Source organism: Sorex araneus, chromosome 2 (genome assembly GCF_027595985.1).
Source record: "Sorex araneus isolate mSorAra2 chromosome 2, mSorAra2.pri, whole genome shotgun sequence".
NCBI lineage: Eukaryota > Metazoa > Chordata > Mammalia > Eulipotyphla > Soricidae > Sorex > Sorex araneus.
Window position 1 is genome coordinate 230,525,712 of NC_073303.1, and position 16,272 is coordinate 230,541,983.

The 16,272-nt window shown below is 54.2% G+C and overlaps 1 protein-coding gene across 3 annotated transcripts in view; it reads right to left on the reverse strand.

Annotated features, from left to right (window-relative positions):
- Window positions 1-16,272, reverse strand: part of TLN2 (talin 2) — a 412,543-nt gene that overhangs the window by 21,000 nt on the left and 375,271 nt on the right. For all 3 annotated transcript variants that reach the window (XM_055129220.1, XM_004616684.2, XM_055129221.1), the window contains 8 exons: window positions 13,128-13,274; window positions 10,699-10,865; window positions 9,942-10,125; window positions 7,291-7,416; window positions 7,077-7,193; window positions 4,710-4,895; window positions 3,941-4,048; window positions 1,592-1,697 (listed from right to left, as the gene is read on the reverse strand). In XM_055129220.1, the coding sequence (XP_054985195.1) occupies window positions 1,592-1,697; window positions 3,941-4,048; window positions 4,710-4,895; window positions 7,077-7,193; window positions 7,291-7,416; window positions 9,942-10,125; window positions 10,699-10,865; window positions 13,128-13,274 (1,141 nt within the window). The remainder of the gene's footprint in view (window positions 1-1,591; window positions 1,698-3,940; window positions 4,049-4,709; window positions 4,896-7,076; window positions 7,194-7,290; window positions 7,417-9,941; window positions 10,126-10,698; window positions 10,866-13,127; window positions 13,275-16,272) is intronic.

Consider the following 16,272-nt stretch of genomic DNA (forward strand, 5'->3'; position numbering starts at 1 on the left):
GGTAACGGGATATACATGATAACCAGTTAGTACTTGTATTACAAACCATAATGCTACAAAGGAGAGAGAGAGAGAGAGAGAGAGAGAGAGAGAGAGAGAGAGAGAGAGAGAGAGAGAGAGAGAGAGAGAAGAAAAATGCCTGCTATAGGAGCAGGTGAGTGGGGGCATGGGATGGAAACTGGGGACATTGGTGATGGGAAATGTACACTGGTGAAGTGACTGGGTGCTGGACCACTGTAATATTAAACCCCAATCATGATAAAAAATTTTGTAATTATGTATCTCACAGTGAAATTTAAAAAATATATTAAAAAACCAAACCAAAGAGATTAATTCTCAGGAGCTGTAGACCTCAATGCTTACTCACAGCACGGTCTAGATTTGCAAGAAAGGGACAGTGTGGAGGGAGTGTCTCCAGCGGAGGTGAGTGGATGCAGACGGTGCTTATGCAAGTGAGTTTGGTTTGTTCTAAATCAGCATATAGGCTGCACACCAACTCAGATCAAGATCTCATGGACCAAGTCCTGCAGAAGCCTCACTGTGCCTTCCACTCTGGGGGTGCCCGCGCTTGGACGGTGTTGCTGGGCGCACAGCACACATCTCCACTCCTGGAATATGTGTGAATCTGTTTACTCAGCTCTAACCAAGTGATGTTGGTGAGAAATTCCCTTGCTTGCTTGCTGAGTGCATCCAGGTGACCACAAAGGTGCCAAATACCAGTGGCTTTGTTCTCTGTAGAATCATCTCTCCACAAGGAAAGAGTCTGAGAGTGCAGGCAGGAGCCTGACCAAGGGAGTGGTTCTCAATGAATCATGCCAACTGACTCATGATACAAGGTTGGCATGATGGCTCAGAAGTGAGAGTCCAATGGGGAGGACACTAGCCTGGCACATGGCTCACCTGGTTCAAATGCTGGTGCCCCATATGGTACTCTGAGTGATGCTAGGAGTGATCCTGTACATCACCACATATGTCCGAAAATTAAAAAAAGAAGGAAAGAAAGAAAAAAAAGTTCATCTGAGTCCATCTGAAGACTAAAGGGATTCTTTGTTAAATGGCTTTTTAAGTTGGGGGCATTGAAGAAGTCCAAAGGATTGGATGGGGATTTGTGCCTAGAGACAGGGGTTCCAGGAGTGAGGGAAGTGGTCCAGGTGAAGGTTCTTGAGGAACCACCTCACTGGTGTCTACCAGCAGTTCAAGTTCAAGTTCAGGTGAAAGGCAACATCTCTGGAGGGGCTGGAACTGTGATTTATTTGGTCACATACGAAGTCTCAAGTTTTCTAACATGAGGTTTAGCACTAGAGACTCCATGTTGAGTCTGCTGTCTCTGTCTCTGTCTGTCTGTCTATCTGTCTCTCTGTTTCTCTCTCACACATACACAGTAATACTTAATATGAAGACATAACTTGTTTGGGGAGACCATTCTTTTTGAAATTTAATGCTTTCCCCAGTTGCTTAAAAATAAAGCATACCTCTCTCTATCCCTCCCTCCAGACTTTGCCAAACACAATGTGCAGGCGTCTCCTGGCTCAGCTTGGCCATTGGTGTTTCCTTGGAGGCAAGTCCAAGGAAAGGTGAGGCCATGACCTACCTTTCATGGCTTCAGCTGCCTGAATGAGCTCGGTCACGGCGCTGGCCACACGTTTGGAGAAACCAGCCAGCTGGAGCTTGAGTTCGGGTGTTGGTTTCTGCAAAATCTACCAGGGAAGAGCAATCCAAAGGCATGAGAATGTGGTGGTGCTGTGAAGAGAACCCTCTGTCCTAGGTGTTACAGAGCTGGATGTCTCAGCTGTATGGTGCAGCTGTAAGACCCAGTGACTTCAGAAACTTGGGGAAAAGGACTCAGAAGCCTTGTGTGGAAATACAAAGTCAGGTCCTCTGAATTGGGCTGGGCCTTCTCTAGGATCCCTTCTACTGAGTTCCTTTAACATCACAAGGAATGGGAAGTCCTTTGTCAAGTGCAAAGGTGCATTTGTCTTTGCACCTTCCTTGTCTTTCCTTTGTACTTATATATGTATGCAAAAATGCACATTCATGAAGATGACCCAAAGTGTAAGAACACAGAATGGGCAGGAAAGTCTGGGCCTTTGGTTAGCTGGTGGGTGCATGTGTCAAGATGAAAATGTGACTCAGGTGGGATTTTAAATACCAAAGCCCCAAGAAAGAACAGCCAACTGTTCACAGGATTGTTCTGGAAAGGAGAGCCCATTTCCAGAGTTCTGATGCAAGATTGTAGGAGAGGAAGGCGTGCAGATCTTTTACTGTTATTTATTAATGTGTGAAGGAAACAGTTTGATTTGGGAAATGAGAGAGAGACATAAAGGGAAGGAAGAAAAATCCTGTGCTCTGAGCTAAGAGTAAAGGGCCCCAGAATGGAGTGTATCTAGTGGTTCCTTTCATTGAGCTCTTATACTTCACTTTCTATGGATGTTGTAATCCATGCCCTTACCCAACTTAAAGGACACCTCCAGCTGATTTCTTCTCTGAGTTAATACATAAGAGCATGTCCCCAGTACAGATGCGGATTCTGACTTACACTTTTCCTGTTGCTTCCCACTAGGAAAGCCCCAGTCCCGGTGCTCTTGAGGCTCTCCCCTGAGTGTCACAGGGAAAACCAAAGACTGGTAATGTCTTCTTCCTCCCATTACAACCTTTGCTCCTTCTAAAGCCAAAAAACTGAGACGCCACATTTGGCTGAGGCCACATTTGGCTGCAGAGACAAACAGAGAGGGCTGACCAGGCTGTTTGCACAGCCCTGATGTGGTTCTCATCTGGCACATGTGAGGCAAGGATGAGCTGAGACCCAGAGATGTTTGGTTCCTCTGCTCACCCAGCTGCTAGGGCCTGGAACAGATTCAAGACATTTATTCCCAGCTCACCTGGCCTTGCACTGTCTCTCTTTACACACAGAGGCCCTGGGAGGAGGAGCCATCGGTGTCTTCAAAAACACCATGATGTTCTGTTTCCCCTCAAGTGACAGCAGTGGAGGGGCAGGCGGTCCCTGTATCTTCTGTAAGCATGGCCAGTCTGGGGACGTTCACCTGGGGTGTGCAAGCCTGAACCCATTTACTTAGGAACCAATGTCTGCATAGGCTCAGGCTCAGAAAGTTCATTTCTGCTTGCTGAAACCACACTGGCTTTGGGGGTGTTCTTGGCTCTCAAATTCTCTTTTGGGGCCACCCCAACCTCCCAAGTTTGTAAACATGTCTCAGGATCCAATGGGGCCGAAAATGCTTCTGGATCTCCATGGTTTGGTTGTTAGGGCCTGGGGAGGGTCAAGCAACCCAAAAACCGGTCCTGAGTGGACCGTTAGGGGCCACTGTCATATCTTGCCACCAGTATCTCCCACATGGGCCTATATGACCAGCTCCATGTGGTGTGCACAAGGCCATGTCTCTCTCCCTTGTTCATGGAACTGGGGGTCGAGACCCTGTGTGAGAGGCTCATGAGAAATGAAAAGAGAGGTGAGCTGAAATATATTCTTGAAGCTTTATTGTCAGGAACTGCCAGGATTCTATTCCTGTTTTATAGTTATTTGTTGGGGGTCACATAACGATGTTCAAGTGTGGGGAGGGTGATGAGTGGACACACTGGGGATGCCTAGTTCTGGCCAAAGTATCTATTTGAGGATACGCCCACAGCCCTGCCTCTCTCGGCTGCCTTCCCCAGCCCCCTCCAACATGCTTTCAGCAGGTGGTTGGCCTGGCCTGCAGCTTCTGCATCCACTCAGCTCCTCTCTAGGTGCTGGGTCACCCCCACCCCACCCGCCCTGAACCCAGTCCATAGGCAGGAAGAACTTGGCTCCAAACCCTCCTGCATGACCACCCTCTCCCTTCTGAAGATGGGACAATGTGGGAGTCTTTGCAGCTCCACCTGCCCCACTGACAGCAGGGGCAGCCTGACCCCAAGGCCCAGCCCTGTCCAGCCTGCCGCCACTCACCACCAGCACATGCTCCAGCAGGTCCAGGTAGCCCAGCGTGCACTCAGTCCCATAGTGTAGGGCTCTATTGCGTATCTCTTCGCTGACGTCAGGGTGGAAAGATGCTTGCTGCGAGAACAGAGGAGAGAATGGGAGTGGGGTGCCATGGGCCCAAGGCAGGGACCCCCATTAGGCAACTCCCTGGGTGGGAGTCCTAGGCCCTGGGGGCTCCTCCACATTCCCCCGTAGTCCCCCCCACCTCAGTTTCCTCTTTGGCCTCTGCAGAGCCCTGGGGCTGTCACTGAACCTGGTCCTCCAGCCTCCTCCCTTCCCATCTCCCCACTGAGCTGCTTGTGACATTAAGAAATCCTGGGCGAGGCCTCAGGGTAGGCCATGGGATTGCTACCTCCTCATGTCCCTCTTGCTTTTCATCGTCAGCCAAGCTAGCCCAGTAGCCCCCAGACACCTCAGACACAGCCCCCAGCACCCTCCATGGCACTGGGCCGACCCCCACACACAGCTGCTTGAGCTTTTGTTTGCATAGGGACCGTCACGAACCAGCCATTGGTGAGGGCTCACGGTGTCTTCCTGCCCTGGAACCTGGACAAGCTGGGCCCACAGGGGAGAAGGAGGCAGAGTTTAAAGTACAGAGCGGGTCACCCTGTGGCTGATACATCTCTCTCCCAGCACAAACCTACAGAAGCCCTCCCTGTCTGGGCCCACTCACACCTGCAAGCATCTCCTGCCACAGTCCCAGTTGGAAGCAGCCAGCCACAGCCTGGAGCTGTACCTTGCAGGCCATGAGCATGTCGGCCACAGCCTTCCTGCTCAGGTTGGCGGTGGCGACCACATCCTCCTGCCGGCATGAGTTGCCCGCGGCCACAGCCTTGGCGGTGGCCATGGTGATGCCTTTGGTCATCCTGATGGACTCCTCTGGGGAAGATGTCTTCTCAGGCACCTCGTTTGACTGGAATACCTGTGGGTCAGACATAGCTGATGAAATGTGTCACAGCTGAGGGCAGGGATGGTCCATTCTTCTGGTGGCCATTCAAGGTCTGACCCCAAGCCAGTGAGGGGAAGAATCAGGTACCTGCAGGTTGGAAATTTTGCCTGACCGCTTTGTTGTAGAGAAGGTCCAGCCCACTCCTACAGGCTCCCTGGCCCGTGTCTCAGAGAGGTTCCCAGAAGCCCCCACTCCTGGGGCTGGTCTTGGGGTGGATGGTGCGTGGGTGGGTAGGCGCAGGTCCCCGTCTCCTAGGAAGGCATGCTGGGGAGCAGCATGGGCTCTCCCATGGGAGCCGCTTACACAGAGCTACAACCCAGTCAGGGCACCGTGGGCCACCCACTCAGTCTCAGCCACGTGGAAGCCCATCAGTCACAGCGAGGGAAGCAATAGCCCACTTTCAGGCCCTGCTCCAGACCCTCCATCCCTCCTGACAGTACTGACTGTCCATCTGAAACCTGCCCTGGAACTCAGCGCCCAGACCAGTCAGTGCTGTTGGATCTCAGGGCTGCGGCAGAGGAAGGACAGAGGGTTCTCTGCACAGTCCCCCTTTAGATGGTAGTTGCAGGGGTGCAGCCAAGGCCTCCTGTCACTGCATGGGGTGTGGCCCTGTGGCAGTTGCTCATGAATGCCCCCCTATGGGGGTGCCTCCTTCAGGAGCCCCATTTGTGCTCACAGAAGCACACTGCACATGGGGGCCAGACACTGGGGTCCTGAGAGGGTCCCACATCAGAATTTGCAGGGAAAACGTGACCTTCACCTTTATCCCCTGGGGTGCCATGAGGGCTGCCAATATGCTGCCAGAAGGTGTGTCCGCCTTAGAAGGGGCCCCAGGCTGGATGAGCCAGGACCCTCCCTGGAGTCTTTCATTCCTATGGGAGAATTCAGTGCAGCACCAGTGCCACTGAATAAAGAGATATTGAGAGACCCCCAGAGCTCCTGCAGCGAGACGACTCCAGCATTCCATTCTAGGAACTGAGGGAAACTCACCTCAAAAGCTGAACCCCCACCCACCCTGATCCATTTGTGATACCTCCAATACATCTGTGACCAAAGCTCTGGAAGGAATCTGAGATAGGTGATGGGACAGGGATCAGGCATGTGTCTTGACTCCATTCAGTCCTGCGTGTCACTTGGTATCCCAAGCACTCCAAGTGTGGCCTGTAGGCCCCCAGCACCCCGGGTGTAGCCCCAGTGGTCCTGGCACTGCAGAGCTTGGGCAGTGCCACATCCTGGGGTCCTGCCTTAACCATCTGGCCCTGTTGGCTGGGATAGCTGGGAGGGGTCCCCACCCCCTGATCACTTCTTGAGATAACCCCTTAAATTAAAAATACAAAAAAAAAAAAATCTGAGTTAAGCCATGACCCTAGGTAAGACCATCAGCTTAAATAAAACACCAACAAATGAAAGAGAAGAAGGAATTCTCAGATTGAAATGCCTTGCTTTTGGCATTATTTCTAGTTCTGGGGGTCTAGGTTGGTCTCCCATGGATGCCATGGACTGCAAGAGCAGCAGGAAGCATTCTCTGAGCCCAGCATGCCTTCCTTCTGGCCAAAGGCAGGAAAACAACTCAATCTGAGGATGACTCCAATCGGGGCCTGCTCCCCAACCCAACGGAGCAGGTTTCAAAGGGTGGGTTTCCCTGCAAACTCATCCATGATTTCCATTCTCTGTCTTGGGAATGTTGCTCTCAAGTAGAGCTCAGGGGCCCCAGGCTGATCGAGTAGGCCTGGTGACAACACAGTTCTCAACCCTACGAGCTGAGAGCACCCAGTGACATTGGGTGGTACTGGCAGGGGACTGGCAGGACAGGATCAAAGTTGGGGTTTCTGCATGTTCCAGCCCTTCCAACTCTCCAAGGCCCTGCCCACATGTTTTAGCTGCAAACTTCACTCCCAAAGCTATGCAGACAGTGGTGTGAGCTTGGGCACGCAGGACAGAAATTCAAGGTTGAGGCCACACTCAGCTGCCCCCTCCAGGCCCTGAGCCACAGCCTTAGTGTGCTTATGCCTCAGGAGTCTCAAGCATCTGTCCCAGTTAATTCCTAGTTACACGACTGAGCCGGTTCCAGGGAAACCCTCTTTAACAGAAAGTCCCTGAGGGCCTGTGCTGCTTGGGCTGGGGACAGGCCCAGAGCTGTCCCTGAGCTCCTACCGTGAGTTCCTGCTTCATGTACTCAATTGTGGCCTCCAGCGCACGCGTACCACGTGTGGCCTCATCTTCCACCGCCTTCACAGTCTTGAGGAGGGACGTCACATTGGTCACCATCACCTGCATAGAAAGGCACACGTGCTGCTGGGATCTGGAACTCACCCCAAACTCCTGCACTCCCCACCCCCCAGGCTGCCCATGCTGGGATGCCACCTACCTTGGCGGCCCCCTTGAGCTGGTACATGGAGGGGTCATCAGCTGGTTTGCTGGCTGCTCCCTTGGTGGCTCCGATAAGATCAGACAGTGCCTTGGCCACATCCTTGATGGCATTGATCAGCACCACCTGCAAGGACACATGCCCAGGTGAGTGGCCTGGGAGGACGCATCCAGAGGAGGGGCCTGGGGGGGGACACGTCCAGGTGAGAGGCCTGGGGGGACTCATCCAGGTGAGAGATCTGGGGGGATGTGTCCAGGGGAGGGGCCTGGGGGGATGTGTCCAGGGGAGGGGTCTGAGGGGATGTGTCCAGGTAAGGGGCCTGGGGGGATGTGTCCAGGTAAGGGGCCTGGGGGGATGTGTACAGGTAAGGGGCCTGGGGGGATGTGTCCAGGTGAGGGGCTGGGGGGAAGTGTCCAGGTGAGGGGCTGGGGGGAAGTGTCCAGGTAAGGGGCCTGGGGGGATGTGTCCAGGGGAGGGGCCTGAGGGGATGTGTTCAGGTAAGGGGTCTGGGGGGATGTGTCCAGGTAAGGGGCCTGGGGGGATGTGTTCAGGTAAGGGGCCTGGGGGGATGTGTCCAGGTAAGGGGCCTGGGGGGATGTGTCCAGGGGAGGGGCCTGAGGGGATGTATCCAGGTAAGGGGCCTGGGGGGATGTGTCCAGGTAAGGGGCCTGGGGGGATGTGTCCAGGTGAGGGACTGGGGGGAAGTGTTCGGTGAGGGGCTTGGAACACGTGTCGAGGTGAGTACCTTAAGGACAGGACTGACCCTCCCACAAGGAGGCAGTGGACAACAGGCTGTGGCCAGTCAGATCTCTCCGGGGACTCTGAGGCAGCACTGAGTCTGAGTCTTGTGCCAGAGCTGGGCAAGAACCCAGAACCTAGAACCCACTGCCAAGGGCAGGTTGGCACTAGCCCTAGAGATGAGGCTGGGTCTGCCCCACATTCTAACATCTCTGCGCTGGCCCCTCTGCCAGACACTGCCTGTGAGAGAGCTAGGGGAGCGGACAGATAGCTCTGAGCCAGGGAGCACCTCTTACCCTCCTGCCCCTCCTGACCCAGTGGCCAATATCCCAGGCTTGAGCACCTGAGGGGTGCATGGAGGTGTGGCCATAGGGCAGGAAGGGCTGTGAGGTATGTGAGGGGGTGTCTCACAATTACTTCCTGGCATTCCAGCAGGACAGGCACAGGGGGAAACTGAGGCACAGAATGCTTTTTTTTGTTATTTGCTGTGTTCAGAGATTACTCCTGGCTCTGTGCTCAGGGATGACTCAAGGTGGGGCTTATGAACTGTATGGGGTGCCAGGGATTGAACCTTTAAGTGTCTTACCCACTGTACTGTCACTCTGGCTGGTGCAGGGAAAGTTTTTATGGGGGTTTCAATAGAAGGTGGGACATTAGACTATCTGGACTGCTTTAAGCAATTCTAAACATTTCTGTGTTCTGATTTTCACATCCTCCCACTGCAGGTTTGGAGTGGGTGGGCTGCATCCCAGGAAAGCATGGCCAAACTCTCCCTTCCTCCACCAGGTCAGTGACATTACTGAAAGTTTCAGTGGATGCCGAGAACTCCCAGAGTAGCTCTGCGGGGTAAATGACAGCCAGGGAATTGTTCCTCTGGAGCTCAGCAGCACACAAAACACCACGGGGAGGAAAATGACACCTTAGGGCTGGCAAGCCCACATCCTGGCTAGAGCTGAGCAGAGACCTGCACTGTGACCAGGAGGGGGCGCTCTCTTACTCTGTCCATGCTGGTCTAAGTGACCAGGGCTGCTAGCCTAGGTCCCTGGGTTCAAGCAGTGACCATGGCAGGGTTCTGCCCTGGGACAGTGTTGGGAAGGAGAGAGAGGGAAGACTCCAGCACTCAGGGTCTGCAAAGTGACAAGGCCCACACATGACTTGTTGGGCGTCTAGCTGTGCCAGCACCGTGATGTCTGTTGTCTGATGATGTGGCAACCATGGTGGTTCCTGAGAGGTGACATTTCTCCATGGACCATGAAGGTGTACTGTGGGTTCACCCCACCTGCGGTGGCCCCATCACCCAAATAGGCCAGGTAGGTTCACAGTGCCCCATGGTACAGGGATGAGTCTCTCACCCATTGACCCTCTTGGTGAGTTGAGACACTTCTCTTACACCCCCAAAGCACTGCAACATCCGTGTGGGGGGTTTCTATTTGTGTCTGGGATATACATGGCTATGTTCAGGGCTCAGGGTCACTTTTAAGTAGTGCTGGCCATGCAGCGTGGGGAAGGATCATCCCTCTGGGCTCTCCCTTCAGAGAGTCCTATGTGAGGCTACCTCAGCTCCGACTCCACAGACTCAGTGCCACCTCTCTGCCCACAGCCCACTCCTGTGGGTGTACCACAGCTCTGGCAGTTTCAGGATGAAAGTGTGTCCACGCGGGAGTCATAGGCTCCCTGCTGCTCTCGACCCAGAATGCTCCACGGAGTCTCCAAGGGGACCCTCAGCTGGCCATGCCTCCTCCTTGGGCCTGCAGTGCATTTACTGCCCCACATTGATGGAGAACTGTCCCCTCCCCGGCCCACAGTAGAGACACCCTTGGTACATTCCTTCAGGCTTTGACTTTGCTCTTGGCACTGGCACCGCGCATGGGGTGATCAGTGGTGCCCCTGCCCCTTCCCAGGCCCGCGATCACCTGGGTCTCTGGGTCGTCAGCGCCCAGGGAGGCTGCGCCCAGTTTCACCACCTCAGCCAGCTGCGTGATAGTGGCCGCCGAGGACTGGGCGGCCTGGGCCAACTTGTCTGGGGTGGATGCAGCACCGGACACCAGCAGCTTCGTGTCCTCCACCAGGGCCTTGGCTGTCTTCAGGATGTTTTCCCTGAGGAGGAGAGACAGGGTGGAACAGACTCACGGGGGTCCTTGCAGGAGAAGGACCCTGCAAGGCAGTGGGCGGAGGGCTGGAAAGGGGCTTTGCAGAAGAACCTTTTTGGCAGAACTGGGACACAGAGAGGAAATCCAGACTGGTATCACATGGGTCAGTGTGGGGACTGGGACCATGAGCTGGCCCCCAGGCTCCTTCTGACCCAGTCTCACCCTCAGTGCCCTTTATGGCCCCTCCAGACCTTCCCTTGGGAGCGGGGACTGGCCTGGGATAGCAGCTCCGCTCACTGGAAATACACAGACCTGCCATCTCTGCCTGGTTCTGAGAGGTGGGAAGGGGGTGTCGGTGGCCAGTGCAGACCCCTGGCACCAACCTGCCTGGGAGGGAGCAGCAGGAGTCCCTTCCCCAGGTCCTAACAGTGCCCCCTTCACATTGGGCTGGTGAGGTGTGCCGTGTGTGAAGGGAAGGCCGTGACCGTGCCGTCCGCTGGGTATCCATTCTGGGTTCCCTCTCCCCAGACACCCAGCAGACTCCCACAGAACATACCCAAGCCCACCAGAACCCCCAAACCTGTGGTCTGCGAAGGTCTCATTGTTCTCAGCATTGAGCGTCCCAGCAGTGGCAAACATGATAGTGGTGTCCAGGTCAGCAATGATCCCAGACACGGCCGTGGCGGCAGTGATGCAGGCCTGCGTCCCCTTGTTGCCAGCCTGGAGAGCTGAGAGCACCAAGGATACCTGCAGGGGAGGGCAGACAGCGGGCACCTGGCACCCTGGAAAGACCGTGTGCCCTGAAAACGCTATGTTCCCCAGGAAATGCTGGCTGTGCTCCCTCAGAATGTTGACTGAGCTCCCAGATGCTAATGTGAGCCACAGGAAATGCTGTCTATGCTCATTTGGAACTGCCATATATGCGCCCTCAGAAATGTTGACCGTGTTCCCTGGAAATGCTGACCGTGCTCCCAGGGAAATCTGATGATGCTCCCAGATGCTGACTGTGCTCCTGCAGCAGCCTAGGGCATCCAGCACAGGCTTGAACAGCATCCAGGCTGGCTGCAGCTTACTCTCTTCATGGGTCAGCTCTGCTCTGGCCCCAGGGTTGCCAGGAAATTAGGAGAGAAAGTGTCTCAGGGGTCCAGCCTGGCACGTGGCACAGACTAAGAGCCCCACTGAGGTGGCCTATAACTGACTTACACTCAGGTGTGTGGAAGACCATTGCACCCCCAAGTGTATCCTTCTGTCCTGAGACACTGTCCTTCCTCAGGGCCAACCCCCGCTTCTGCATGACAGGCTCCCACAGGCCCCACCGTGCTGCACGCCCCCTTCACTCTCAGTCACTCCTGGCCCAAACGTGCTCTGCACCCCCTTCTCCAGCCATGGACTCTCCCATCTCAGCCTGTTCTGAGTCTGGGCCCAGCACCATGTTCCCACGCCCTGCCCAGGACACTGCGGGCCAGACTGTGGTGCAAAATGGGAGACGAGGCGCATTGTACGTATTGTATATTGAAGGCCCCAGTTTCCATCTCCGGTGCTGTGTGGGCCCCATAGCAATGCTGGGGACACTTCAACATTGGGAAAAAAGAAAGAAAAAGGATACCTACCAGGATAGGGGACCCGTGCCTGCCAGAGGCACAGGTCTAAGACATGTCTGCAGTGCTGGGGATCAAACCCAAAGCCTCTCGCCTGAAGACATGAGATCTCCTGCTGACGCAGGTGCGGGTGCTGCTTGCCACACAATGGTACCCTCCACTCCCTTGACCTGCTCTGATTTAGACCCCACTAGGCCTCACATTTCACAGGGTCCAAAACTGGGGTAGGAAGGAGGCCTCAGCTTCTGTAAAGATCTACCAGAGGGTTGGGACCAATGCCCAGACGAGCAGTTGAGGAGTCTGTGGGACAGCCTCAGCAAGTAAGAAATAAAAGGGGTCCAGGAACAACCTTCATTACAGACAGAGGGAGGACTGGGCTAGCAGCTCTGAGGGAATGAGGACAGGAAAGTACACATGGGAGGGGCGTGGCTGGTGCACAGGTGAGGGGCATGGCTGCTGGGGCACACTTAGCCAGACATCTCTTGGGGCTGAAAGGTAGCAAGGGTAGACCTCAGAGAGGCTGACAGGAGGCTCTGACATAGCTGCCAGCCTCTGACTGTCCCCTGGGTCCTAACCAGAATCCTGCAGAGCCGCGTGTACCCCTGACCCAACACAATTTCAGCACCAGGCCTCAAACTTCAACCACAGGAGGGTGGGAGGGCGAGAGAGATCAAAGATTCACTCCTGGAGCAGGGGAGCTGGAGGCCTGCTCGGAGCTGAGGGCCCTGTGGTGGTCTTCCAGGGGAGGGACACTGCTGGCACGCCAGGCCTGCTGCCAAGCCTCTGAACAGTGCCCAGCTGTGTTGCCTGGACCAAGGGAGGTGAGGCTGGAGCTGTTCTGAAAAGGCCTCAGAAAGCAGCAGAGAGGACAGGGAGAAGAGGGGCACGGGATAGATGAAGGACACACATGCCGAGGAGTCTGCAGTGTACTGCGGGCACTTAGGTGCAGAGCTGTGCTCAGGAAACCTGGCCCAGCACCTTCCCACGGCTCACCATGCTTTCCGCACCTCCCTCTAGCCACGGATCATGCTTTTTTAGTAAACACTCCGAGGTAACGCCTTGTAGGATCCCAGGGTCTGTCTCCACCCTCCACGCTTCCCTCCACCAACAGCTGTCTGTGCGCTCCAGCAAAGGCCTAGAAGTGTCCCTCCCCTTCTGTGCAGCCCCACACACCCTCCATTGTCTGGTCTGCAAGCACCCACGAGCCTCCCAAAAGGGCAGTGCAGGGCAGCGTCCCTGGCAGCTGTTGGGAGGGCCTCCTGGTGCTGGGCTGACCCACAGGGGAGTGCGGGTCCCACAAGGGGCCTCTGGCTTCCCAGCTCAGCTTCCCATCTCTCAGGGCCTGGGTCACCTCTGGGTCCCCGAGGCCACAAGGGCAGGGGCCAGACCTCCTGTGGCTGAATCCACTCACCTTCTCTGTGACGGTGCGGGCACACTCGATCAGCTCCCTTTTGGTGTAGCTGTCGGAGGGGCATGCCTGCAGGGCCCCTGCTTTCTGCACGAGGAAGATACAGCCGTGGCCCAGGTCCTGCACTCGGGTACGTATCTGGAAGCCAATCTGCAGAGCAAGGCCGGTGGGGAAGGAGAGGGCAGGCATGACGGACCGGCCACTGCACTCTTCCCCATGTGGAAAATTTCTCCCGCTGCCTAGGGGACCTGGCTAGGAAAATTCCACTGCTCTGGGGAGTCTGCTTAGGAACTGTGGAAGAATTTGGTTATTTGGTTTCCCCCTTTGGAGACTGGCAACTGTCCGGTGTGTGGTGGGTGAGTCCGCTGCACCTCATGCTAGTCCTCGGGGCACCCATTCAGATTGCTTTAGGGCTCATCCGTGGGACATGCCCACTATTCTCCCATGCTTCTGGGGCCTCTTCTAAGCAGGAAACACCTTAAATTCATTTATTCTTCATGACACCCCTAGAGGGCAAATATAAATCTACAATTTTTGCTCTTGTCTGAAGCATACTTTCTTTTGGGTGGGGGATCACACCCGGCGATGCACAGGGTTACTCCTGGCTCTGCACTCAGGAATAACTCCTGGTGGTGCTCAGACGACCATATGGGAATGCTGGGAATCAAACCCTGGTTGACAGCATGCAAGGCAAACGCCCTACCCGCTGTGCCAGCCCCCTGAAGCACATTTTTAAGTGTTGATATTCTTGCAAAATTGGTTATCTGCTCAGAACACCCCTTTTTTCACAGTACCCCATGATGCTCCAGGCTCCCTTCCTATGGAGCCAGATTGGAGGCCTGACAGATGAGACATTTTTTAGAGCTGGGGGCCGGTGGGGTGCATGCATTCCTCCAGTGACCCTTGGTTTGTGATTATAAAGGTACTTTGCCTGAAGGAAGCCAAAGGTGCTCCGATAGGAATCTACTGCTGACTTTAAGGTAAAGAATTCCACCTCGCAAAGTTCACATGCCTTGAGTACTTTCAGCTTCCCGCACTGCATGCAGAATGGGTCCCTATACAAATATAGTTGTCTACCTTTCAGTCCCGGTAAGTAACTAAAACAGGTGTTTGATTAGCTGCTGTGGCCAAACTTTATGGTAGCAAGAAGCTGTGGCCTTTCATTCTGTGAAAAACAGATTTTAGGTATTGGGAGTATGACTCAGGTGAGTGCAGCCACCTAGACACCATGTTCCAGCATCACATGCTGATCAGAAGTTCAGGGGTACAAGTGCTTAGTCTCCGCTCACGGGAACATACTCTGCTCTTCAGAAAGGCAGAGATCATTATTTAAGCATGTCGAGCAGAAACGTCTCCTGACCCAGAAAGTTGAGCATCTGTGCCCACAGGGAGCTACATGGCATTGCCATCAGGCAGGCCTGTGGTTAGCCGTGCCCGCTGCCCATGCCAGGAGTCCACAAGCGAGGCTGCCACTGCTCCGGGAAGAGGCTTGACTCAACCCAGAGTGTGATTCAGGGATGTGCTTGCTGGCACACAGGCCTGTGTAGACACAGGTCAAGCTGAAGGGGGCCCTCGAGGTATCTTCAGATTCACATATTTGACCCCAGTACTCATGGGCTGATGCAAAGACAGGACAGCTTCCTGTCAGGGACCATCAGATCTCTAAACACTGGGTGTGCTGAGCAAGGCAGGTGAGGAGCAGATGAGGGAGAAGGAGTGAGTAGATCTCAAACTAAGGAAGGCCTGATGCATCCAACTCTCCACTTACAGACAGAGCCGGAGACCCAGAGAGCAACAGCACACAGGCCTGCCCAGCCGAGTAGCTGGACTCCTGGTCCAGCTAAACTCAGAGCTTTGGTAGTTCTGATCTAAAGCTCTTTTATATCAGAACTTTGGTAGCTCCTGGGCTTTTCCCTCTTGCCAGCAGGAACACACCCACCTCCTAGGCCCGCACCCTGCACCCCGCACCCCGCACCCCCAACCTGCACACCACTTCTGCAATAAAATTGCTCATGGAAGTTGTAAAATAGATCTGATCAGCATTACTGCTTAAAAGGAAGCACAATGTGTGAACTTTTTCAAGCTTTAAAATAGCACACCTGGAACCAGGTCACATTAAATTTGCCTGGAGGACTAGGGGTAAAGCACTTGCCTAGCATCTGTAGGTCCTGGGTTCAGATCCCTAGCAGCACATACACACACACACACACACACACTCATGCACACACACATGCTTACCCACCACACATGCACATACATGCACACACATGCATACACTCATACACACATATGCACACACACATGCACATTTACATGAATACACACATACATACATACATGCACACACTTCCACACACACAAGCATATGCACCTGCACACATGTGCACACACATGGATACACACATGCATATACACACTCATGCATACACACTCACACTCTCTCTGCCTTGTTTGGGACGTTCAGAAGGGCTGATGTTACTCAACATCATTACCACTTCTTTTATACAGACTGAGAAAGTGAAAGAGAAGTGTGAAGCACAGAGAGCATGTGTTAAGAGTGGAAAGTTTTGAGAATTCTGGGGCAGACAAACAGAATTTCCCATTTTGGGGCAAGCACTGCTGTTCTCTCCCAGACTCCTGCTTGCCTTCCAGATCAGTCCCAGCAGAGGCTGAGACAAGTTGCAGCGAGGAGCCCTTGTCCCAGCTCTGACATTTAGGGATTGTGGATTTCTTCTTGTCTTCCAGGAGGAAGACCATCCTGAATGAACAATGGGCTGGCCTTCACTTCAGGGACATGCTCCCTGAGATGTGAATGGAAGTCTGAATTTTCCAGGGACAAAGAAGCAGAGACATCCTTTGTGGCATCCCTAGAAAGAGATGTGGCTCTTCCTGTAACCATCACACTCTGGAAAAGACCCAAATGCTGACTCAGCCAGCCCAACGTAGGACTATAAGTGAAGTCAGTGGCTTCTGCCTTGCCCCGATATAAGTATTTGCACAGGCTGTGATGCATGGGGTGGGGATGGGGTATCTCTGGGGTATGCAAATAATTCCCAGTCTTGAATAAAAGCTACAGTTGCTTTAGGGATCTCCCCGCCTCTTCAGTTTCCCTCCAAATATCTGTCTGGAAAATGCACACAGAGCACTG